The sequence below is a fragment of the Amblyomma americanum genome, unplaced genomic scaffold (assembly GCF_052857255.1).
Source record: "Amblyomma americanum isolate KBUSLIRL-KWMA unplaced genomic scaffold, ASM5285725v1 scaffold_72, whole genome shotgun sequence".
NCBI lineage: Eukaryota > Metazoa > Arthropoda > Arachnida > Ixodida > Ixodidae > Amblyomma > Amblyomma americanum.
Genome location: NW_027526544.1, coordinates 153,800 through 180,918, shown reverse-complemented (window position 1 = coordinate 180,918; position 27,119 = coordinate 153,800). Strand labels below are relative to the sequence as shown.

Sequence of the window (27,119 nt, the reverse complement as noted above, 5' to 3'; positions counted from 1 at the left end):
GGCAAAATTGTAGAGGCCCGTGTGCTGTGCGATGTCCGTGCACGTTAAAGAACCCCAGGTGGTTGAAATTCCCGGAACCCTTCACTACGGCGTCTCTCATAGCCTGAGTCGCTTTGGGACGTTAAACCCCCATAAACCAAACCAAACCAAACCAAACCTTAAGGCGGAGCTTAAGTGCTTTCGCACGTCTACCCGGTTTACTACGTTAAACCCCTACGAATTTTTTTTCCACATCGATGACTGCGCGGCGATATCGACAGGTTTCGTTTTCATACACGCTATATGATAGTGTAAGTGCCCATAATTTTATAGAGGGTATGCCTTTATACGGCTACTCTGACGCATTTTTTACCGCGGATTTTTGTGCACCGGTTTTTATGTGCCAATTTCCACCCTTGGAAATCTGTCAGCAGTTGTGCTGAACCCAACTCAAACTATATAATGCAAATCAATCGAATTCAACTAAACGCCCGTTGTAATATATCGTATGTTACGCACGTTGAAGCAGTCGCAAAGATCGCGCCTGCTGGACATTCATCCAGTGCAGCAGACGATATCACGGCAACTATACCGTACACCACGGCCATTCGATGGAAGCGCAGAGATTCGCGGCAACTTTTACTGTGATAGCCCTACCAGTGGCACTTGGCGAAAATGCCGGCGTCGTCTGTGGGAAGCCTCGGCACTGAAGCGTCTGCCTCCATCCACCAGAAACGCCACCTTCCACAAGGTCTCCACCCACTAGAAGCCCAAGCAGCCATGGAACGAAAAAGCGACAAAATCGAATTTAAAGACGCAAGGGGAAAGTAAATTGCCTTCCAAAAGCACCATCCACCTCTCAATCCAGCTAGGAGGCTTCCCACCCGTCCACTTCGACCCTCCGAAACCTGCACCCACCTACACCCTCCAGAAAAATCCCATCGCGTGAATTAAGACTCGGCTAAGAGTAAAAGCATAAGAGTAATCCCCGAAGGAAAATATATCTACTACCGCAGCTTTGTCTGATGAGTTTTATGATCGTCCTGCATGTATTTTATCTTTGTCAGCATGCAGCCATAGAAGTACTTTATTTCTCTGCCCTCTCATTATACTCTGTTACGTTATACTTTATTTACACGTTTTTATGGGTGCCCGGTAAAATTTCGGTCAACTCGTGACTAATTTATATGCTCATCTGCATGCTTCGAGGTCATATAGGCTTTTTGAGCTTTGCAAATTGAGCTTTGCAAATATGCTACCGAGTGCCTTTCCGAGACAAGATTTCATTTCAAATATGTGTCGAAAACGCGCATGGAATTGAAATGTTTGCACAATTACGAGACCAGAAAAGTGTGGATGCAACGAAGCAGCAGATCAAGTGGAGCAGTGCAGTCGTCCCTAACCTACATTTGTTAGGTTGGGGCCACCTAAAAAGAATGAAAAATAATCAGCCCCTGCCTGCACCACTGACGTACAACAGGCTGTCCTTAACCTACATATGTTAGTGTGGGCAGAGAAAAAGAAAGAAAAATAATGTTGCCATGCCCTACAGGTGAAACAAGTCGCAGCTACAGTCCACGCAGAGAAACGTGAAAGCTATCATCCGGGTTGTACATAGCCTCTATCAAAAGTAAAGGCCGCCAGGTACGCTTCTGGGCCATATAGTGTGGCTGCTTTGCGTATCTCCATCACCAGCGATTGACGTTTCCCCAGTCTGAGGGGGAAATGTGGTCCTCACCCCTGCAGAGTTTAGGAGTTCCAGGATGGTACAAAAAGCCTCACTATGTGGTGCAGCATCGAATGCGGTGACCTGCATATTTTTCACAAAGGGCACACCTTTCATAGTTGTCTTAATACGGCGCTAATTAGGTAGAGTGGCGCTCTTTGGCAAAAGTGTCCCTTGTACCATAAAGCAAACCATCATCAGTTATGTGCAGGTACACTCTACATGCAAATACACCTCCATGGGAGTAAAAGGAAGTAATCCACTCCATTTCATGAAAGGGAGTGCGCTAGAGGACAGCTTACTGCCTTTTTACTCCTTTCTGGTGAGAGTGTATGACCCAGTCTGCGCTGATGTAATTGAGCCTTACCATCACTCGTTCTGAGTGAGTGATTTCAGGGCGAAGCTGTTAACTCTGGCGGCACCTGTTTGTCCTGAATCTGTGTGAGGAGTGCTTAGTGTGAGCGTCGTGGAGCGTGACAGCTCATGCGGCGATTTCACGCCCTTTCCCAGGGATTAATGGCGTGCAGTTGCTTGAAGAGCACGCCGGGCCATATAGCATGCGCTTGGGAAATAAACTTTCAGACAACATCACTGACGGAAACAACGGTTTATTCACTCTTGCCCGCAACAGCTTTGTAGAATAAGTATGAAGAAAGTATGTAGTCGCTGCAAAACTTGGATGTAACAATATGCTTTAACAATTCTTCGTGAAAGAGTCGTCAATTGCTACTCGTTGCAACAGCGCAAGCTCAAATGATAGGCAGTAAGTCGGCGATTAAACTGAATACTTGGTAAGCTCTGCGTGGTGTGGTCAGTAACAGATCACTTTATTCGCATGCGTAATCATGGTGGACGCGGCCGTCGCTTCAGTGCCCCATTGTGGAAATATGCAGGAAGCTTCCGGAGACAGCTGATTCCTGTCATCCTTGTTGTCTTTTTAGGGAACCCTTCGCGATGCATTTACATTTGGGTGCCCTGTTTTGTTTTTTTATAATCAGCAACGCAACATGTAGGAAATGCTCCCTCAAAAAAAAAAAAAGACGTAAACGTTTCCACCGTGGAACACCCTTTCGAACTCGCGTGCAAACAAGGTGCGCAGCCTTGCCCATCTCGAACCAAAGGCGCTTCAAGTCTGGGCATGTTCCTCGCCCTTCTCATGCATGCCGTGCCAATTACGCTCTGTAAGAGTTGTTCAGAGTTGCAAGAGTTGTTCGCGCCTGGTGTAGCAACTTCTACTGCACCCTGGAATGTAACAAATGCGCAACTGAGCGGTTTCCGAGTATTCGGGTGGTTTCGGAGCAGACGCGCACCCCTTCAGGGCATGCGCTACTAACAAATACAACCCTTTCTTTTCAACTGTATCGAACTACTGGATACGTATCGAGCAAATCTTTAACCTTTGTCCGTCTTGCAGTTCGGGATGAGCGGGTTTCACTGTATTTGTTTCGTTACGTTCTTGAGGCGCCTCCAGCTGTCGAGTGTCTGTGACAAAAGGTGTGCGTTGTCCTCCGCTCGACTGTGTTTCAATTTGCTTTTCATAACATAATGCGCGCGCCGAACGAGTGCTTCGAAAGGGGAGGACAAGCAACTGAGATAAGTTAGTCGGTGTGCTCTGGCGTTGCTGACTGCTCGAAAATAGACAGAAGGCGATCACTGGGTTTATGACAAATTGTCCAGGAAGCGTACGCCAAGCTCGCACAATAAGTAGATGGCGTAGGACGTTTTTCTTTTAGTTTTCTTTCTGCGGAGATATACGGCAAGAGGTGAGTGTACCCTCGATAAGCTTTTCGCCTCTGAGTCACGCACAGCTGTCACTTGGTGCTTACGTTCAGCCAATAAAACATAAATAAGCCACTGCTCAATATATTGAGGAGTGTACCGCAGTAACGCAGCAACAGAGAGAGGCAGAACTAATCCGCTGCATGTTCCCTTCTGCTAAGTCCGGTACAACTCAAAAGTGAAGCAGCAAATATTTCTCAATGAAGCCCCTCCAATGAATGTTTTTGACCTATTGTCATGACACAGCGGTAAATATCTTGCATCTGCTAGCCTGGTATCGCAGGTGGCTGGCAGGTGAATGACGCTTCACCGCAACGCCATGATGCTAAGTCAACGCCATTGGTTGGAGGGACTCCTTTGAGGGGTATCTGCTGCTTAATTTGCACTGGTTTTGCTCTGTTGCGTTGAGCTTTCAATGAGTCACTGTTACAGGCTCGAAAAAAACGACAACTAATGCTTAAGCTGCTGTGCTTAAGCTACCTCACTGGTTTAAAGCTTCGGCTCCAATTTGAGTCTGTTGATTTGAGTTATGGGATGTGGTACTTAAAATATATGATGCGCAAGTCCGATTTGTTTAGAGCCTTCACCTATTAACAGCAAACAGATGTCAAGCAGCCACAGTTTGGGAACAAGCTGACGAGCAAAAATTTCTTCTCCATTCTATGGGCGCTGCAACATGTCTCCAGCCCATAAGAAAGAGCGCGTGCAGTGCTATCCAAAGCTGACTGAAACGAAATATTGGGTTCAGCCGAAGCTTGCCTGCTTTTTCCTTTAATGAGGTGATGGGCGTACTTCCACAGTTTCGCTAGTGTGCATGGAGCGCACGGCCAAGTTACATCATCCTATGGAGCACACCTATAGATATATAGACCTTAAGCAAACCGAGATTCTCGAGATCTGGTTGCGGTCAGCTGTAATTGCGCCACAACAGCTGCTCGCACTACACTTCACTCCGTCTATCTCGGGCGGCGAGCGTTGTGAGGTCGGACACTACAAGATGCGTGCTTTCCTACTAGCTTGGGGCTCCTAAAGTGGCGTTTACCTTAAGGGTGGAAAAACATAAACAGCCGCTGCGTCTCTGCACGCTTTCATGACATATCTGCTGCAGATTGCCTATGGGTTACATTACTTGAGTGTAACCTTCAGGCAGCGTAGTGTGTGTGTGTGTGTGTGTGTGTGTGTGTGTGTGTGTGTGTGTGTGTGTGTGTGTGTGTGTGTGTGTGTGTGTGTGTGTGTGTGTGTGTGTGTGTGTGTGTGTGTGTGTGTGTGTGTGTGTGTGTGTGTGTGTGTGTGTGTGTGTGTGTGTGTGTGTGTGTGTGTGTGTGTGTGTGTGTGTGTGTGTGTGTGTGTGTGTGTGTGTGTGTGTGTGTGTGTGTGTGTGTGTGTGTGTGTGTGTGTGTGTGTGTGTGTGTGTGTGTGTGTGTGTGTGTGTGTGTGTGTGTGTGTGTGTGTGTGTGTGTGTGTGTGTGTGTGTGTGTGTGTGTGTGTGTGTGTGTGTGTGTGTGTGTGTGTGTGTGTGTGTGTGTGTGTGTGTGTGTGTGTGTGTGTGTGTGTGTGTGTGTGTGTGTGTGTGTGTGTGTGTGTGTGTGTGTGTGTGTGTGTGTGTGTGTGTGTGTGTGTGTGTGTGTGTGTGTGTGTGTGTGTGTGTGTGTGTGTGTGTGTGTGTGTGTGTGTGTGTGTGTGTGTGTGTGTGTGTGTGTGTGTGTGTGTGTGTGTGTGTGTGTGTGTGTGTGTGTGTGTGTGTGTGTGTGTGTGTGTGTGTGTGTGTGTGTGTGTGTGTGTGTGTGTGTGTGTGTGTGTGTGTGTGTGTGTGTGTGTGTGTGTGTGTGTGTGTGTGTGTGTGTGTGTGTGTGTGTGTGTGTGTGTGTGTGTGTGTGTGTGTGTGTGTGTGTGTGTGTGTGTGTGTGTGTGTGTGTGTGTGTGTGTGTGTGTGTGTGTGTGTGTGTGTGTGTGTGTGTGTGTGTGTGTGTGTGTGTGTGTGTGTGTGTGTGTGTGTGTGTGTGTGTGTGTGTGTGTGTGTGTGTGTGTGTGTGTGTGTGTGTGTGTGTGTGTGTGTGTGTGTGTGTGTGTGTGTGTGTGTGTGTGTGTGTGTGTGTGTGTGTGTGTGTGTGTGTGTGTGTGTGTGTGTGTGTGTGTGTGTGTGTGTGTGTGTGTGTGTGTGTGTGTTAGCGCCAGCGCTTACATGTATACAGAGGAGATCACTGCCGTGACAGCGGCGCAGCGTTTAATGTGAAAGGTCACAGAAACATTACACCGTGAGCAGTAAGTGGAAAGTGCAAACGACGTCTCCGCATTCGATGTCGTTCCCATGATTACGCACCTACCTGGCGATCGGCCTGGGAGAAGTCGGCGACTGTGCGTGGAACGTGACGTGGTGGCCACGCAAACGGATGTAAGTTTTGCGTCGTATGGACCGGTAGAAAAATTATTCTACAGCTATAACGTGACACGGGTAAAGACCCTGGGGATCGCTCTTCACTACAATAGCGTTCAAGCGGGTCATGACAAAGAGCCCTCAATGACCTTCACGTTGGCGCAAGCATCCGTTGTACTCGCCACCAAAAAACTGGCCCAAACGCCCTCTGAAGCTGCGTAGCAAGATCGCTTTAATAGCTCAATATTTGACACGCATTCTCTTTACTGCGCAAGCACCAGTCTCAAAGCATGCATCGCAAAACTGTCATGGCGCCGCTGGAGCATATCGTTCCTAGACAGCTTGAACCTGCTTCAGTCTTTTCAACTATACCCAATATCGTGAAACGATGTCTTTCAGTTATACCCTGTAGCAGAACTATACTTGATTTGACTAAAATGTCGCCTTAAAGGTGCATCTGACTGTTTGTTCAGGGCGTGTGCTGTTTTTCTGTGGTCAAGTCTGGAGCGTCTTAACACAATCTTAGCGTAGCTGTCCCGAAGGGAGCCAACACCACTGCAATGTGCGCCATCGAGCGGCAGATTTAGTTCACACCTCGGGAAGTAGCAGACTTCTGAACCTCTTGTCCGCATGGAACGGCAATAGCATCATATCAAGAGTGCCTGAAACTGGTCTGATGGGGCGCATTATTGTATAGTGCGATCCACCGCTCGCTTTTGCTGCGTTCAGGCCTCTGCCGGCTTGACCGTTTTGTGAGCTGCGTTCCATCAGAGGCTTTGAGTGCTAGATGTAAGATTACTGTGAGGACGAAATTTCATTCGGATGCATTGGAACTGCGCCTGCAGAGCAAGTAGTGTTTTTAGAGAATTATATACCTTCCAATGTGTGTTTTTTTTGCAGCAACTACCGAATCAAACTAGTGCCAAGCCGTGTGCTGTTAGTGCTTGTGGTTTTCGCTCACTAGTCCTGTCTGCCAATGCGGCAAACAGCGAGCGCTCCTGTCGCGCGTGGTGGGAGCGTGGCGTCCTACGGCGTATGTACGACGTGGAGATGTTTGCGATTTTCCGGCATACACCGTAGCGCGTTCCTAGAGCTGCCATTTTGTTTTGTGCCGCGTGTATAAATTTCCTGTGCTCATCTATATATTCAGGGGCCATTATCGTTTTCTATGTATCCGCCTCCTTCGTGCGAGCGCATGTACGTTACGTTCAGTAGTTTTATTTAGCCTCAGAAATTTTCGCTTGCCCTCGTGCTCACCCATTTTACGCAACAGCACTGCTAACAAGACGCGCAAAGTATTTATTCCGAATAGTTGCAACAGGTGACATGTCAATGTCCCCGTTTAAAGAAACACTGCCACGAGCGTCCTGACACCCTTCCTCCTACCTTTTTGAGCGAGGCCATACTTACGTTCCGAGAAAACACGCGAATGACTGCATACATTTGAAGTGACAGAAATCGCTTCTTTTTTGCGAACTATATTGCGAACTATTCTGAATTTAAGAAATACCTTATTTCATTATATAATGAACCTTTCAGTTAGGTTGTGCAGCGAATAGTTTCGCGGATGGATATCATCAAGTGCGGAAACGAATGCACAGAAGAAATGCGAGGCCAAGCTCTCAGTGTAAGGTTGAGAGCTTGATCGACCTCACAACCTCGCACATGACCGAGGACCTTTTGTCCGACCGCGGTTGACTATTTCTTCTCGTAAGAAAAGCTCGGTTTCGTGGAATCGTCACATGAGGCGTACTTTCGACGCATGTGGCAAGCGGAAGTCGCATGTAAGCATAAAACGTCGCCTCTTCGATCTCTTCTGCGAGGTTACTGTTAAAGCGAACGTGAAGTCACTCTGATATGCGGTGTTATAGTTACGAATGTGATATGTATGCATGGATGATATGAGTTGACGACCGCGCCGCACAACATGTTCATAATCTTCAGGACATTTGTGATGCCCGCTCGCGACTCCGTCGGTGAAGATTATGTGCGTGCGGCGCTCACGTGATTAAAATTGGACACGATGACAAACTTAAGACACCACCTTGGCCGCCTGCATCTCGCGAAGCGGTTGCAGCGTCGCTGGAGCCGGAGCGGAACCAACGTATGTGGAAAACAGAAACAAAGCGATTCGTGGCTGCCAAACGTAAACGCGCTCATTACCCTCAGATTTTCTCGCGCGCACTGTGAGATCCCCACTTAAGTGCATGACGTGCTCTTTGCTGGTCCCTCACACCGAGCCACCGACTCACGTGCACGGGCAGCCCTCAACAAGCGAGCGGGAGGACGGTGCCGGCAGCGAGGAAGGGTGCCAGCGGCAGCAGCAGCAGCAGCAGTGGATGGCTGCGCGGCGTCCGGGAGGCCGCGTTGCAGGCGTCCTCGAAGCAGCTCTGCAGGCAACCGCGCACATAGCGGTCCTCGAAGTAGAAGCCCCCGCAGTGGCTCATGCGCACAATCTCCGTGTCGACGGTCAGCGTACCGCTGTCCAGGGCGCAGCTACGCACCACCATTGTCTGGCCCGTCTCCTCTGCGGGGCAGCGGGCAAGAGGAAAGAGAAATAAGAATCGGAGAAATAAGAATCGGGGACACATTTAGGGACAACTGGGTGCAACACGCGGAATGAACATGGTAGGCATCACCTTGAATGTTTCGATCCTTAACGACATGCACCGCAGCTCTATGGCAAGTATAGGCTGAAATTCTGGGCGAGCGCAGTTTTTCAACGAGAAGTTGTTCATGTGCGCCATTTTTTCGCGTGTCATAAGATTGAACTATAAAAATTAATATCGCAGATCCCTCCTCGGGAGGAGGAGGAGGAAAAAACTTGATTGAAGGTCAGCACTATAAGGCCCAGTGAAAAAGAGCGCTTCTTCTGATAAGGCCCGCTGATAATCTGCCGAGCCCGAGCGAAGCCAAGCACTCCAGAAAAGAGGGGAAGGATAAGGAAAATAAGGAGAGGTAATGGCAGTGTTACATGACTAGACAATATGTTCTGTCTCTGCGGTCATCTCCGGACAGCTGGGACAGGCAGCTGGGTCACGCCATCTGAAGTTGCGGAGCATTAGTGCGGCGATGAGAGTATTAGTTTGAACTTTGCGAAGGACGTGGCTTGTTTCTTGTTGAGTGACGGGTGAGGTTGCGGCAAAATTATGCGTTTTTTTCTTGTGTTGTGGTACGGTTCACCTCTTTGCGTGTTGTGGCGTCTTCAGCTGATGTTGGATTTGGCCAGGGGATTGAAGGCGCCCGGATGTTGATTTCGCAGGCCCGTTGATGAACCAACTCCTTTCTCTCGATCCTATCACAATCCAACGCAGGGTGACTGTAATGTTCGGAGTGCGGTTATAGGACGCTGTTAGATGTCATGTGGGTAGGTTTCTGGTACTCTGCGCATGGCCTTGCTGGAGTTGGTATAAATGTTGGTGTTAGCGGTCTGGTGTTTAGTCATTAGAGATCTTTCTTGTATTGCATACATTATCGCGGGAGTTTGCAGAGTGGTTACGTTGGGATGGTTTGAAAATGGAACAGTTGTGTGGGTGATCAGTGCTGTCTCTCCAAGTGAATGTCTGTCAACATGCATGTCCTGTCTGCGGTGATGTCCTTGTGCTTGATGTCGACCATCGTGGAGGTGTGGCGTCATGTTTTTTTTGTATGTTTGGAGATGAGGTGTTGCTTAAGGCCCTGGCTAACTGGTGTCAGGTTGATGGGGGGTGATCTCTGCTCGTTTCAGGATGTTGTGCCCCTGCTTCGTACCACACAAGCACTCTACTTGCCTGTCTCTGTGTTGTTGTGTCAGTTCGGCGAGAGTGTGAAAGAGGCCAGTGTGCTGCTGAAGTCGATGATTTGAGGTGTGTTTGGGTAAATCCAGAGCGGCCTAGTGACGAAGGGTGTTGAGTGAAGATTTGAGTTTTCGAGTTCGTGTTTGGGGTAGCGTTAAGTTCGGGGCGGTGTACAGGAGTATGCTATACACGAGCGACACTCGTAGTTTTCTGCTATTTATTCTCAAAAACGCACCCCATTAGTTTTCTATGACAGTATCAACTGCTCGGTGCGAGCGTGGGACGAACTTTAAAAGCAAGAAATTTTGCTACGCATCGGAAGGTTAGATCATTCCCATTAATATATTCATAACAGTATCTTACAACATTGCACAGTTGCCTCACAATTAAAAGCGATATCCAAGGAAGGTGGAGTTGAATAAACGAAAACTGACCTTACGCGCCATCGCAGCTGCGAGACAACTGAATTTCATGCATTTCAGGCTTGCAGCGATAACTGGTGTCTGGCGGACGCAAATATACAGCCTCCACCTGTCACTCACTGGCTGCGCCCATTGCAGTTGATTACACACAGCTTATCTTCCCGTTACTTCGCCTCTAATGGCCCACGGGCTATTTCTTACCCCGTAGTACAGTTGCCCAAAGTCGGCTGCGATATTCAACGGCGTTACATATGTCCTTCGTGCCTCAACCACCGGTTCGACAGCAACTGCGCTGGTTACAGAACTTGAATACGGTGACTGTATACTTTACAATACTGTAGGGAGTTTAATAATTGGACTAATTAACGTGTCAAAGCATGCGCCTCGACTATGAGGAATGCCGTATAGTGAAGGGCTCGGATTAATTTCGACCACAGGAGAGAGATGTTTTTGCGTCCACCGAAATGTTTCTATGCGAGAATTTCTAGCATTACGTTTCCATCGAAATGCGACCGCCGCAGCCGGGATCGAGCTCAGCATCAGACCGCCATAATGAATGAACCACCGCGGCGGCTGCAGCTCCTACAGTGCAGGTTCTCGGCAGGAAAACGCCGCTGCTCCGACTTCTACCGAAGCAATTGAGTTTAGGACGAAACACGAACTGCTTGTTACTTTGGCCGACACAGACGGACGGTAATAAGAACTGTTACTACAGCTTACAACGGAAAGGTTCACGCGTGCGTGTTGATAGCACCCTAGAAAATTTTCTTGATACGCTTAAATGCTGCAGGAGATGATTCGGCTTTTTCATTGCATTATTTTTCGCATTTTTTGTGTGCGATTAATGAAGAAAGATAGCTAAGCCAACGTAACCTAAAACGAAAACAGAGAACCGCTCCTTGAAGACCACTGCCTGCTCAAGCTTGTTCCGAAGAAAACCTGCCGAGAGCAGCCCTGGCTGCGTTGCGAGCAGGCGTTACCGCTCGCTCTGGCGCAGATGGCCGATATGTGGCAAAGATTGACGTATGCAGCGTTCTATATTTCGCTGAGAACAAGCTGTCGATGCCTTACATCACCTATAGTAAGTGAGGTGTGCCATCACCCCCCCCCCCCTTCCCCGCCTTTCCTCTTAATCTCAAAAACGTCTTTTCGTTGTTTTTTATGAGCAGTTCTGCCTTCAAAGAAATGTGGCTATCTCTCGGGCTGGTTTTTACAATCAGCCGGATTTCTTCGCTTCGACTGTGTAAAAAAATATCGCCCGGCGCAGTAACTTCTCCTTCATATTGAACCACAGCCTGTATACTTCGCAAGCTTGTCCATTTATCTTCAGAAATCCGTCCACTCCGCACCTCTAAAAACTTGTGCAAAGCGTGAGGCGCGGGCAATCTGTGGCGTTTTGGAGCCAGAAGAACTGCATTCTACTAGTACAGTTCTGCGACAACTTGGTAAGGCACTTGCGTTTTTCAAACAATGTTGTTTTCAGTATGCGTATTTTACAGAAACACGTATCGTGCAGGTATTACAAGCTCTAAAAATTAAGTGCCGATTTTATGAACGCATAGCAAGCGCGTTCATAATAATGAAGCACATGGATTTTATAGAGTAGGTAAAAACTAATTTTACGCGAATCGCATTTTGAAGCTGCCACGCAGACAATGAGCGCGGAAAAGCTCCCGAGACCTGACTAATTGACTCTAATGCAGAAATGGATTATTAAGTTATTTATTCGAGGACATAGGTGTATATTGCAAACTTAGAGGGCAATGGTTATGCTAGGAAAGGCTGTTTATTTTCGTAAAGACTATACAGCTTAGCCTTGACACAGCCATAATAAAACTTGACACTCGGGCCGCCTCACCCCAACTGTCACTGTGGTTAGACACAGTGCATTTAAAAAGCAGTGACTGTGCATCACGAGCTGCAGCGTATGTCTACAATACTGTGGAAATACACCTAATCATTGTGTAGGCAGCGTTTCCAAGTGTTGAGAAGAACGCAGAGTGACCGCCGAAGGTGTGCACACTGACCACAGTCCAGCTTTCACACGGGCGGCGCTCAGCGCATTGTTCCTGGAAAGGACCAACTTCCGAGCAAGACAGCGAGCGATGAAGGCGAAAGTCGCACTCTGCTGGTGCGCTTTTCCACCAGGCAACCACACACACCGCACGCTCGAGTTAGCCCTCGTCATGCGTGGCTCCCGCCCCCAGCCGCGTGTTCGTGACGTGTCCGTGGGCCGCTCACCGTACACGCCGTTCAGCTTGATGCAGGCTGTGGCCGGGAAGAGGCCGTTGCGGTTCTTGCGTGACGACATGCACGGTGACTCGAGCAGGTCGGCCGTGTAGTTGTTGTGGAAAGGGTCCTCGCAGGCCGGGTTCTCGTGGTCCAGCGACACGCACTTGAAGCAGTCCAGGCCGCGGGCCGCCCCTGCGTGAGGGCCATCCGAGACTTTATTATGCGCATTTTATTATCGCCATCACTTCGCCCCCTGATGAGGGTGGTGCGAGCTGAGTGTACAGCACACGTGGAGCCGTGTGTGTCTTTTCCCTTACTCCAACAAGGGTGAAAGGTCTGGGAGGTTTCCTTGTTGGCTTCTGAATAATGCTATACTGGACATAAGTATGCTCACATCGCACAAGCGCCCGTAGTACGGGCGTGAGCGAAAGTGGAGACCGCGGCTATCTCGCGTTTTTGCGCTGCGCGCTCTATGCGAGAGTACCCCGAGCGACGACTAACTTCGCCCTCGCTATCGCTCAGGCACTTATCGAGCTTGAAAATTTTCTTGTCCGGCCTTCGGCTAATCTTCTGTCGATGGTAGCGAAGAATGGGAGGGAGGGGGGGGGATTGCAAACTGTCAGTATATGGCACTGTCGCGCAGAAGCGGAGCAGGCGGACGCCAGCGCGCTGAAAAATGATTGCACTCCGGAGTGGTAAAGGCAGGTTAGTCTCGCGGATGTTTCGTATCTGCTCCAGACTGAAAACAGACCGGAAAACGCGTTTTAAACGGCGATTTGTATTGGCATCCTCAGTTCTGATTCGCTACTGTGACGCAGCGACGTATCTGGGGCTCCTTCGTTTGCACCCCTTCGTCGCATTGTCAACAACCGAGTAGCCGAACGCCCCACTGAAAATTTACCAGGCGTGATAAGCACCAGCGTGAGAGCGAGGGCGAAGTTTGCCCTCACTCGAGTCACTCTCGCAGCGAGCGCGCGGCGCGAGATAGTAGTGCCGCGGTGCATCCCCGCAGCCGCTCCTGCCGCCAGAGGCGTGGTCCCTCCCCACTTTTGCTCACACTTGCTCGTGTTTCCATTTTGCCTTAACGTTGGGTTCCGATGCGCCGAGTGCGACTGAGTGCAGCACGCTCAAGGTCACTCAAAGGAATGAAGTTTGCGTCACGTGGTAGGCGGTCCGCTCTGATCGTCCGCGATCCGGTACGCTTGTCTGAACCCACCTTTACGCTTCAGCGAATCAAAGCCCGTCGCCATTGATTTCTAGCCTGCTGGCATTGAGCGTTGTAAGGGAGAGCAAATAGGACATGCATGAGTTAGCTGACTCGCAAATTTCGGTCATCGCGGATGCGTGTGAGTTAAAAATGACATTTTAAAATCTTCGAGGAGTCCACGTCTGTACGGATTGCGCATTCCGGTCTTCTTTGCGAAGTAAGCTTGTATACTTCGCGTGTTGACCATTCGTGTGGAATGCTGAAAATGTGTCGCTGTATATTTCAATTAGGCTGCAACAATGCGTGAACATTTAACAGCGAGGCACTGCAAACGGATACTTGAATATCACTGGCGTTGACGACAGTGCCGCGGTGACCCGCAGTGAAGCGAATAATTCATCAGCTACTCGTGGAGTGCAGTTTGGTAGACCCTCAAGATCGTAGCTCTGAATTATTCGTGGGGCTCTACCCGGGAATAGAAAGGTTTCTTTTTTTTTTACGACGCAGTAGAAGCATCTAGCGCTAGGCGATGGTTTTCGTTTTTAGTTTAGTTTTATAGGCGTTTAACGTCCCAAAGCGACTCAGGTTATGAGCGACGCCGCATTGAAGGGCTCCGGAAATTTCGACCACCTGGGGTTCTTTAGCGGGCACTGACATCGCACAGTACACCACGGTCCTCTAAAATTTCGCCTCCATCGAAATTCGACCTCCGCGGCCGGAATCGTACCCGCGTCTTTCGGGTCAGCAGCCGAGCGCCATAACCACTGAGCCACCGTGGTACACTAGGCGATAGCTTTCAGAGCTGTGTGATTAGCTCCTGGGCGCCTGAGAACAGCACACTCCACTACAGTGGAAGCGGACTGCACAGAGAAAGTTGACAGCGATTACTACGGGTGGTGACGCAACTTTCCCATGTCTTCTGCTAAATGTTGTGAACTGTGCACTAGCACCGTAGAATGGAATGTTACAGCAACACAACTTTGCTTGCATTTTTAGGCAAACAGCATCGTACTAAGAACATACTTTTCGGCACATTAAATCAGGTGTTACTCACTGAATGCTGTTTTACGACCAACTATTCTGTTTCAGATGCCTTTTTTTGTGGTCGCCTTTTTTTGCACTAGGAGATAATCGTTTAGACACGATTCAAACTGCGGAAAAGTGCTGTAGTGTTATATTTTCATCTTTAATAGAAAAGTTTTCAGCTTTTGACGGTTTAAAGACCTCGATATTAAAATATAAGAAAAATACTGGAGCAAAAGTGTAGGCTGCTCTTTTAGACGCAATTCCTTGTTTCCATCGAAAATAAATATTTGCCTGCCTCAATAGTGTAATCAGGCCTTAAGAACGACAATTTGTTAATTTTCCAGCGCTGAATACTAGCGTTAACGTTTTTGTATATATGTACAAAATTTTGTACAAAGTGCCACAAGTGATGGAAATCACGAAATTTAAATGCCGCGTCTTACCAAGTAAACCTCCAAAGGATCCTTGAAACAATTTCTATTTCTAATGTGCATGCTACTCTTGAGATTTCTTTAAAAAATTATATTACTAATGGTGGTAAAATTTATTTGCAAAAAAAAAAAAACTGCGGACGACGCGCTGCCCCGCTCACTGTGTCGCGAAATAACATATATTGCGCTTCCTACATGGCTTATTTGAAACATGACGGATGCTAAATTCACCCGAAACAGAATGCATTGCTAGGTGCAGCCCACTCTCGGAAGAAAAAAAAATCTGCGTGTTGGCTTTGCGCCCAGTTGTGCACACAGCGTGTCAAAGGGTTACGGTAAACGGAAAACAGATAACATCCGTTTGCCAGTCAGGCGTCCTGCTTGTCCCTTCGGTATCTGTCATCGCTGTTATGTTTTCCGTTGATCTCAAGAAAAACCTCGTTAAAACACACACACACACACACACACACACACACACACACACACACACACACACACACACACACACACACACACACACACACACACACACACACACACACACACACACACACACACACACACGCACGCACGAACGCGCGCACGCACGCACGCACACACACACACACACACACACACACACACACACACACACACACGCACGCACGCACGCACGCACGCACGCACGCACGCACACAGACAGACAGACAGACAGACAGACAGACAGACAGACAGACAGACAGACAGACAGACAGACAGACAGACAGACAGACAGACAGACAGACAGACAGACAGACAGACAGACAGACAGACAGACAGACAGACAGACAGACAGACAGACAGACAGACAGACAGACAGACAGACAGACAGACAGACAGACAGACAGACAGACAGACAGACAGACAGACAGACAGACAGACAGACAGACAGACAGACAGACAGACAGACAGACAGACAGACAGACAGACAGACAGACAGACAGACAGACAGACAGACAGACAGACAGACAGACAGACAGACAGACAGACAGACAGACAGACAGACAGACAGACAGACAGACAGACAGACAGACAGACAGACAGACAGACAGACAGACAGACAGACAGACAGACAGACAGACAGACAGACAGACAGACAGACAGACAGACAGACAGACAGACAGACAGACAGACAGACAGACAGACAGACAGACAGACAGACAGACAGACAGACAGACAGACAGACAGACAGACAGACAGACAGACAGACAGACAGACAGACAGACAGACAGACAGACAGACAGACAGACAGACAGACAGACAGACAGACAGACAGACAGACAGACAGACAGACAGACAGACAGACAGACAGACAGACAGACAGACAGACAGACAGACAGACAGACAGACAGACAGACAGACAGACAGACAGACAGACAGACAGACAGACAGACAGACAGACAGACAGACAGACAGACAGACAGACAGACAGACAGACAGACAGACAGACAGACAGACAGACAGACAGACAGACAGACAGACAGACAGACAGACAGACAGACAGACAGACAGACAGACAGACAGACAGACAGACAGACAGACAGACAGACAGACAGACAGACAGACAGACAGACAGACAGACAGACAGACAGACAGACAGACAGACAGACAGACAGACAGACAGACAGACAGACAGACAGACAGACAGACAGACAGACAGACAGACAGACAGACAGACAGACAGACAGACAGACAGACAGACAGACAGACAGACAGACAGACAGACAGACAGACAGACAGACAGACAGACAGACAGACAGACAGACAGACAGACAGACAGACAGACAGACAGACAGACAGACAGACAGACAGACAGACAGACAGACAGACAGACAGACAGACAGACAGACAGACAGACAGACAGACAGACAGACAGACAGACAGACAGACAGACAGACAGACAGACAGACAGACAGACAGACAGACAGACAGACAGACAGACAGACAGACAGACAGACAGACAGACAGACAGACAGACAGACAGACAGACAGACAGACAGACAGACAGACAGACAGACAGACAGACAGACAGACAGACAGACAGACAGACAGACAGACAGACAGACAGACAGACAGACAGACAGACAGACAGACAGACAGACAGACAGACAGACAGACAGACAGACAGACAGACAGACAGACAGACAGACAGACAGACAGACAGACAGACAGACAGACAGACAGACAGACAGACAGACAGACAGACAGACAGACAGACAGACAGACAGACAGACAGACAGACAGACAGACACAGACGCGCGCACGCGCGCACGCGCGCACGCGCACACGCACACACACACACAGCAGCGGTATACCTAAAATGGGATTAGAATTTTACGACTTAAAGAGTACGCGTCAACACTTTTTATGCCACTGTGCCTCATTCCTGAAATGTGGCAACGAAGAATCTTTATTTACCTATTTCATACATATATAAACCATGCTACGAACATGACAAACACATTACGATGTTGATCGTGCGACATGAGTACCCCTGTTGGAAGGGACAGTGAAAATAGATTGAGGTTGGTCTGTATCGGCAGACTACTAAGTTCTAACGACAAATGGGCGACTAGCTGTGTCTGAAAACGGAGAGTTTATATGGAAGAAAACTCTAAAATATGGAATGCAGGTATCGCCGCCACTGACCGTTTTTTTTTGTAAGCACACTGTGATGACGTCATCACAGTTTTTATTGCTCAGATCCCTGAGCCTACGCTACACCTCCATTCAATTTCAGTCGGTGATCATAGTCTCCTTCGGGCTTGACGTCACGAGCTTGAATCGGTGCTGAAAAAGAATGTTCTATTCCGTAAATCTGATTTTCGCAGCAATAAATCCGTGTTTCACTGCTGAACAAATATCAGTGTAGCAAGAAAAATCCATGAGATTGATTTTCGCAAGCAACAAGATTTGCCTGGCGTGCACATCACTGTCTCTTTAAAAGGCAATTTAGCTTTCTTTTTTTTCGAGATTGATGATGATGAATTTTTGTGGAGGAAGTGCATCTGCGGCCAAACACCGCCATGGCACAAGTTGTTTTTGTCTACTCAAAGTGGGGTCAAAGACCCATTTACCAAAAATTTCACCCTGAAGGAGCCGAGCACCAGGCCAGGAGAAGCTTGTACCCATTGTATCACCGGTGGGTACCCGGCGGCGCTAGACATCGAATCCTGCACCTCCCGCATTCAAGGCGGATGCGTTTTCAAACCACTGGGCCACTGCTGTGGTGTATTTTTTAGATTCACGTATTCTATCGAAACTTTTATTTCAGGTTTTCTTCCTCGTCCTGTGCATTTCCACCAAGCTTGGGAGCTGTGCGGCAATTTATTCCGGCACAAATATATTTTAATCTTTACCGTTTATGTGGCCTCAGTTCAGGCGATTTCGGCCTGGAAAAATGCTTTTGCAACGTCACAAACATTAACCGCACGATGTTGCTACTTCCCACGAGAACAAATTTTTAGGCTTATATTAGATACGTCAACAGAAGCATCGTTTCTGGCCACGAACCGACTTTCGGTTTCAGTTTCCTGTTTTCGCTGCTTTAAAAAAGTTCTGCTTGCTCCTTTGTAAAGTGGTTTGTTGCGCCGGGGGCCGCAAGGAATGCGACACGATCATTAACTGAAACTGCTGTAACTAGGTTGCCCTTTAAGGCATACGGCGTTATATGAACCTGTTTTCGAAATTTTCGGCGTGAAATTTCGGCGCTTCTACAGTTTTTTTTTGTCCTGCAATGCCAGGCTCGTTCACAACGGCACAGTGTACAAATCTCAGTAGTTCTTATTTATGCTCGCAGAAGAATATCAGATTCTCATACTATCACAAAAGACGTATTCCCCCACCGTATTTCTCAAAATAGAAAGTGTGAGCATCTTAAAATAGCTAAGGTATCTTAACGGGCATAATGCTAGAACAGCATGTGGTGTAACGTTTTTTTTAATTTCGCTATCGATTTAATGCATGTACCTGAGTATGTGCGAGCAGCATTATGTTCTTCGACATGTATAAATTAGTGTAACTTTAGCTATAAAGTAATAATATATTCCCAATAAGTAAACGATTTTTCTAGGATTTCTACGACATGCAGTGATGACGAAATACTAGAAGTTCAGAGCTTTTATCTGAAATTTCCATTGTTTTCTCCAAGAAGATTTCTTGGAATTCTTCGCTTTTTGCTAATTTCACAAACGCACACTAATGTCAATGAATATATTCAGTATTTGCACGTACGAAAAGAAATAGCCATTACATGTAACAGACGGAGAAGAAAAGCTATTACTGTGCTCCCGTGGCCATTTTTTTTTGCAAACCTAAAGCAATCTTTCTGTGACATGTAATCCCCCTCACTTGAATCATCTCTGTCCGTTTCCTTCTCGAACCTGTCAGATTTTTTGACAGGATGTTTCGAGATCGCAGCTTTCATTTGGACCCCTCACTATGGGGACAGTTTGGACAAGTTTGTGCTTCCTTTCATGGTAAGCAACAATACACAAACGAGGGTACAGGGAGAAGACAGGCCTAAAGAGCCTTGCGCGTGTTCACGCAGTGATGCAATGTTTTTTATGCTAAAAAACAGTGGGATATTGCGAATGACGTGCAGTATACTTAGCCGGCTTTCTCTGCCGGTACACAATATCGAAACCTATTCCTGAGAAGAATGCGAGGTCGGTATCAAGCGAACGGTTGATGGAGACACGTCTCAATCCGTTTCACAAAACTACGTGCACTCATTTTATCTCCTACAGTACCTCGTCATGCACGGTTATATCATGGGGTGTCTCGCTGCACGTGCGCCGGGGCCACCGCGCACGTGCTTCGAAGCACCCTATTATTTTGATGGCCTCGTTTTTGTTAAGCACAACCATTTTCCTGAGCGAGCGCCCTCTTTTACGATTGGGCAGGATTGAATCCGAGTTACACGCGCGAGATAAAAGAAAGGAAATCGGGGAGGTTAAGCAGGCATAATGTCCGGCTGGCCCACCATACACAAGAAGGAAGGGCTATAAAATGCGCGAATTGAGCGCACCGCGTCTTTGGGCGTATCGCTAATTTCAAACAAAACTGCGGACAACATGCTTTGTGATCCAGTGTGTGCAGCTGCGGTGCGTTTCATTGAGAATGCCGAGCGTTGTTGGGCTTGATGTATACGAAGGAAGAACGCCATAGCGTCGCCCAAGAAACGGTGTCCCGCGTGGACTGGGCGTCCGTCGACGCGCGTAATGTCTAGTTTGCGCAACAATGCGGCGAGCTGCGCTGCCACACACACGTGTCATCACCAGCAGCAGACACGAGGTGCTGCCGGCAGTGTCTGCAGCAGAGAACAGGTGAATGGCTGCAGGACGTGCTTTCTGAAGCTATACAGGATTGAGCCTTTCGCTCGCTAGACTGCCTTGCCTGCTCAGAGTGACACGCGCTCCCTCGTTTTCTGTCACGAACCTTACAAATGCGCATAAAAACAATGTCTTGCCACATGCACCCAGAATAATTGATTCTTTTGCCCGAGAACTAAGGGGTTAAGCAATGCTCGTCAAAGTTTATGCAATGGTCCTAGTGTAACGGCTGAGCGTTGGCTCCGAGTGGTTTTGTGGTTGAAACACGGCCTCTGTATAAGCGTTAATTTTCAGACGTTTGCTCATTCCATTTGAGCGACTCGCCGTCCTGCATAACGCGCATGTGCTCCGCTATGCAAAGTATGAGAGCGTTTGTGTACTGCGTTCATATCATGCTCTCCCACCCAACCCCAGGTGATACAGTGCATAGAATGCGTACGGCACGACCTACCTACCCTGCCTACACCCTCGGGCTCGGACGTTGCTCCGCACTTCTCTTATAAAGTTGATGCCATAGGAATGGGGACCAGCATGGGGAATATTGTGTCAGCAGTACAGCGGGGCGCTATAGAGTCCGAACTGTTTCCTAGCACAAGTGTTTTTTTTTTATGGGACGTAATAAAGTGAGGGAGATTTTAGGAGATTATTTACGTGACGTCGGGCCAACAAGGAAAGAAAAATAGGATTCCCAGCCAGCGTGGACGTAAACTATGAAAAGTGGACTGTGCTGCGGGTAGCTTAAAACAGTTCGTCACGAGTAGTCATGCACGTCAGCCCGTTTACCATCTCGGTATGTTCTACAGCAGGGTCGCCGCCTTCGTCATTTCTATCTCGAGCAAATAGCCACAATGCTTACAATGCTCATCGGAAACCAGTGAATGCTGTTTCCCCGCGGACGCAGCGCTCTGCTTAGTGTAAGAAACCAGAATTATTTCTTTCTGCTGCGCGTCACTGAAAAAAACTGATACGTATGGGGAACTTGCGCTGAAGTTTGCGGTGCCGACTGCAGCGCCATAATACACTGCCTAGCGAGAAGAGCAAGCAGTTTTGGGTAGTACTCTCAGCAATTTTCCACCTCACCTTCAGGCGCTTATTGGCGTGAGCCTCCGCGCTCTGTCGAAGGCGCACGTGCCGTGTGTCAGCTATCCGGGCTGCGCCCAGGGAAGCTAGGCAATGAATGCTGTCAGCCAAACGCGGGTATCTAATCGCGCAGAATGTGTTCTCGCGTTTGCAGCAGCCCAAGCGGCTGAAAAAAAGCAGTTTTGAGTCACCGAATGGAGCAATGGCAGTGCCACCTTGGCAGCGCAGGTTCCCCATATGCTTCGATTCGGTTTTGCCTCTGACGCCATTTTAAGAAATTGTTTGCTTTGAGTAAACGCCCCGACCATGTGTGTTTTTTATTCACAGCCTTCATTTTCAGGAAATACAACTCTACTTGAACTTCGCAGCGCTGCAGAAACTACAGTTGGTGTCAGCCCATTGGGGCAGCACAATTCTCAAAGCTCGGAAGAAAAAAACAGACCCGAAAACATGCAGTGATGGACAAGCAAAAAAAAAAAAAGACCAGCACGTACAGAAATGACACCAGGTGCTGTTTTCTCTTCGCTTATTTTTTCCTTCTTCCTCGTCCATGCGTGTTTTCGAGCAGTTCTATTCGAACTACGTCATGAAACAACTCGCTCAGCGGGAAAAACCTGCTAGCATGCGAGAACCTTATACGACCACCCTGCATGTGCGACCCCAGCGATCACGAGAACCTGGTGCACGGTATATTCAAAGCGCCGGTCAGTTGCAGACGCCAGCTGTCGCTTACACAAGGTTGCCAAGTTTAAGGCGGAGAAAGAAAAGTTGTTTTGGCATCGACACGCCACTCTCACTGTAGAGCTATTGGTTTGTTTGTCAGCCTGTGAATAGTTCATTCATATTCGGTGCTTGCCTTGTCGATTGTAGCTTCTATTTCTAAAGTTCGCTTGACCTCATGTTCGTACAGGCACTGTTCGATATTTCTTGCATGTGAGCCTGCCCACAGCTAGGAATGCGCCCATTCCTACCGCGTATACGCTCTGGATGGCAACGGCTGCCTGACGCAGCTGAAACCCAGCAAATGTTCTGTTCCAGTGCTAACTGAAAAAAATTGTGGACACATCCGCGAATGCTGGTTGAGAGTAAATCAGGAATGCATGCGCATTTCTTCTTCTCATATCATCCTTCTCCTCATGATTGCTAAGCGCCACCGGGCTCCAGTGTCGGAGTGCACAGGTTGCGATTTGTGCAAAGTACTACGCCTTCCCTCGGCATAGCATCGTATATACTTCTCGCGACTCTAAGCGCGACCGCGCGAAGAGAGGTGTAGAGGGCTGCGCACGAGAGTTACGGCGCCTTTCCCCTTTCCCTAGGCAGCACAAAGACAAGAGGTAGCATGGACGAAGTTTGCGTTTTCTGATAAGTAACGTAATAGGTGCCCTATTTGCTGCGGCAATCGCTTTATGTTCCGACGCAAGAAACGACGTTTACCGAATTATTCCACGTATGTCAACTTGGGATTGTTCTCTTTCTTTTTCACCGGGCCACCCGTGAAAGACGTGGCCGTCTCAGAATTTAACCTTCCCGTTGCCGGTGCGCAAAGCGAAGGATTATTGCGCAATAAGTGCGCTCGTTCTTTGCGAGCACCTCGCCGCCTCACCTGCGTGGGCCAAGCCACGGCGAACGCTATTCTGTCGCCGGCTGAAATGTGTCGTCCCCACGCCTCTCGCCGTTACACTGTATATTCTCATAGCCAGGCACAAACAAGCAAGCAAAATAACTACCAAAACAACCAAATAAACAAGCATACAAACTAACAAGGGGTGAAGTTCTCTAATGGGGAAGACGACGGTGGTGTACGAAACAGTGTCCAGCGCAGAAACAGCGCGCGCGCCACTCTCCCTTCGTCGCGGAACCGCTTTAAGGAACCGGCCCGTCGCGCAGTCCAATCGAATGCGCCTTGGACAGCGGCGCCGTCGAGGCAGCACTCAGCCAAATTAACTAAAATAAGACGAACACGAGTGCGGCCGTACTTTTGTGTAGCAGCACGTGCCAGTGCATGCGCAAGAATTAGATCTCGGGACTCATGAATATTTTGGGCGACGTAAAAACGCATAAAGGATCTTTGCTGCTCGGTGAAAGAGTGAGAGATAGGGAGAAACGCGAAGGAGACGGATCGAGGCCGCATCACAGCAGGTGCAACTTAAACTGCGCCTGCACGCGGGTGCAAGAAGTGATGTGAGGAGAGAGCAATGGAAATGAAAAAAAGAACAGTAAATAGGTAATGCGAAAAGGAAAAATTTATTCGATTCTAGGGAAAACCTTTTTAAGCTTGATCGTTTTGCTCCCTCGTAAAGTTTGCCCCACTGAAGAGCGGCGCTTGAATTGGATAGAAAAACCGGCTTTTAAAGATCACTTTCTCGAGTGTCCTATAAAGAGGGCGAGGAGAAAAAAAAAGGAAAGAAAGAGAAGGGGGTCTCAGCTTGCGTATAGGGAAAGCAAGCGACGACGAACGCAGCTCGAAACTTCCAGCTCAAGGCGTTCCTGTTTCCCCTTCAGCAGTGACTGAGTTTATTTTTTCGTTGTTAGTTTTCGGTATTCTTCGTTTCTTGATTTTTTTCTTCTGATGGCTTTGCTTTGTTTGCTTGCATAACTTTGGTGGCTCTTAGACGCATATACTAGCGCAAGCGAAGTGTTGCTCACTACGAAGCTGGCGTGTTCCGTCTTCACTCATTCGTTTTCTTGCTCGGATCTGTAGTATATTACGCTCGTGTCATAAAACATGTTCAGTCTTTATCGCTTGGCTGCAGTCCGGGAGCCACTTACTGTTCGTCGCAATGGCGTAAAGGAGCACGAGGGAAAGGGCGGGATACATTTCTTCCGTCCAGGGTCAAAAACACCGCTCAGCTCCTGCAAACATAGAGAAAAGAGAGATTAGTGAGACTCGCTGAAAGCGCAAGCGCCCTTCGCTGGCAGCACCGGCGCTGTTACAGGCAACGACACCATTCGAAGCGAACACCTATATCTTTTGCAATGAAGGGTTTCCAAAGCTTTGCCCCTTTTCCGTCGTACTTGTACAGCCGCCGTAGACTCTGAAATTAATCGAACTCGCTACTCCCTTGCACTAAAAATATTCTACATCATCATTGCATCGCTACTCGAGCAATAACGTGAAGCATGGCTCAACCAACGATGCGCATGAAGATTTCGCTAGTTCGAGTTGTCGCTGCGTGACGGCAGACGTAGAGGGTAGGGAGTCTATTGGGCGGAGTTGGTCCTGGTGACTATTTCAACACAACGACACATCTTACAGCACTGAGAGTAAGAGTGAGAAAAAGTAATGCACTGAAAACTTTTGTTCTTGTTCGTTCTTCACGATTACGTTTTGAGTAACGTTGTGCTGTCTACTTGGGCAAACTCCTGAGTTTTCTTTTTTCTTTTTTGCCTTGTACCGATGAAATAAGATGCTGTCCGGGCTTTTACGTGAACCCAAGAACAGGACGAGCCAGCTTGCTGGGATTAACTTTACCGGTCGGGCTCAGGTAAACGCTAGCCGTTCGAACTGAACGCTCGACGGGTCGGACTAAGTCAAATGGCCGGTGCTAGATAGACTGACCAAGAAAGATCTCATTCGGCTAAGTGCGTAAAAACAAGGTAGGGCCGGCGTTGCTCGGGTACTCTGTCCCCCCAGCAGAAACCGCAAGTTTTTTGTGCGCAGTTTTGCTTCGCCTCGACGTCAGGGACAATAGTGATCTTTGCCTGCCACGAGCGAGGCCACGTAAGCGTGTTCGGCTGGGGCTTTCTAAACCTGACTCATGGCTCAACCCGCTCGCGTGGGATGCACGTAAACGAATTTGCTCTGACCTTGATCTCGGAATTTTCAAATGTGTTTGCCCATTAATATTCTCGGGCGCTCTCGTTACTTCTGGGTGTGTTTCCAGAAGTCCGCACCAAGGGGCTTCAGTGCGTTTTTGTAATTTCTGTAGCTTACAGCACACTGATAATTGCAGTAACGACGCAGGGCCACCGTTTTGGCGCCACTGTTCGGTCACACCCGCCAGCACACATCAACGCTCGAAATTCGCAGTTCGCATGCAAAGGCATGAAAACATTTGAGCGAGGCTGGCATTCATGAATACCCCCGGCGCGCCACTCACTGAGTGCGCAAATATCGTATAATAATGTTGAAACTCATTGCTGCAAATGCAACTTCCTTTTTCTTGGGGAAAGTACGATGTTCGGCGCGATACCCCTACACATGCCCTCGAGCCAAATAACGGCCAATTTGTCGGAGAAACACCGTGTATGCACTTGCGAAACGGCTCTAATGCGGCTGGCGAAAAAAGCTATCCGGTGACGCAGCGTTCAAACTCCGGTTCCAGGGCTAGCAGTCTCGTCCCACTGTCGAGGTACTCTCCACTGCGCGATCAATACATCCTGTGCCGGCAGAAGTGATACAGCCCCGGGTGATGTGGTACGCGGATGTGCACCATTCGTCGCCTCGTCCGTATATCGATAATGTGCCTAGGCGCGCCGAAAGTGCACTCCTGCCCGATTGTTCGGTTCCTGGAACGGATAAAAACTGGCAAATATTCTCGCCGAGCGCAGAAATCCTTATGCAGCACCGAAGATGCGCACGGGCAAAGAGGACTTCTTGGAAATTTATGCAAAAAAAACTTTCATGGCATAAAAAGGTCTGTCATTGCACGCAAGGTTTAGCGTGCGCAGCGCCGCTCGCGGCAGAGAGTTTCTCGAGTTTTTTTTGCCGAAGTGGGCTACTGCGTAACATGCAGACAAGTTTGAGGACCATGTTCGCAGCACTCGTCGGGTACCTATCACCGCGAGTAGCTTTTATCAATCGCGCAGGTGTCCTGCGAACAGCCCGGTGTGGTCACGTTTGTTCCGGTCGTGTTTGAGTTGGTCGATGACTCGTCAGGATGAAAAAGTGAAAAAAAAACACAAATCTCTCGCCAAGTACTTTTTTTTACGAGTGTCAAGTTTTACTCTTCATACCTGCGTAACTGGTCCACTTACCATTTCCAAGGTGACGTGTTTTGTCAGTGAGGAAGTGTTGCTGTAGCGAACGTACACGTAGCGTGTTCGGCAGTGATTCTTCGTGTGTAACGCACACTCACAAACACACATTACGAGTAAGAAATCTTATGATGAGCAACGGGAAGAGTATAAGGTGTGCATGAAGTCGTCGCCCCTCGGACGCTCTTTGTGCAACTTCTATGCCGTGCTCGCGTTGCAGCACACATCTGGCGGGCTCGAACGTCAAGCGCATATAACATAAACGGGCACCGCGAGCCGCTAAGAGAGAGAGAGAGGTTCCATGGCTTACTACTGAGCAGGTACCTCGGTGGTTGATCCTTTCTTAACCGTGGGCCTTATATTAATTTCACTGTCGTTCACTTTATCTGTGGTGAATGCGTGTCTTACTTCATGCAACGGATCAGAATAAGCCAGGGGAAAGGAATGTGTTCCTCTTTTCATCTGGCGGTTTCTACTGTTTTGGAAGCGGGCGCGTTTATGGCTCAAATAAGTAACCGGTCCGGCGTTCTTCCCCGGACCCGCCATGAAAACGAGTGATAAATAAATACCGAGGCGCTGTCAGGAAGCCTCTGTGAAACCAATGAATGTTAATATTCATTTTTAATCAGTTTCTGATAAAATCTTCAAACGAGTCGTTTGCCTTTTTGGACCACCCTAGAGCAAATTTGGAAGCGGTTTTGCGTACAAGACAAAAAGGTTAGAAGTGGAAGGACATTTGCTCGAGGTCAGCAGTCATAG

At 48.4% G+C, this 27,119-nt stretch overlaps 1 protein-coding gene across 1 annotated transcript; it reads right to left on the bottom strand.

Moving 5' to 3' along the window:
• Nucleotides 1–5,657: 5,657 nt before the first annotated feature.
• On the bottom strand, nucleotides 5,658–24,240 carry LOC144112356 (uncharacterized). The gene is made up of 3 exons (XM_077645206.1): nucleotides 24,153–24,240; nucleotides 12,298–12,480; nucleotides 5,658–8,385 (listed from the first exon to the last, which is right to left on the bottom strand). Exons 1-3 carry the CDS (start codon nucleotides 24,199–24,201, stop codon nucleotides 8,126–8,128), a joined length of 492 nt encoding a protein of 163 aa, XP_077501332.1. The 5' UTR covers nucleotides 24,202–24,240; the 3' UTR covers nucleotides 5,658–8,125.
• Between the last annotated feature and the right edge of the window lie 2,879 nt (nucleotides 24,241–27,119).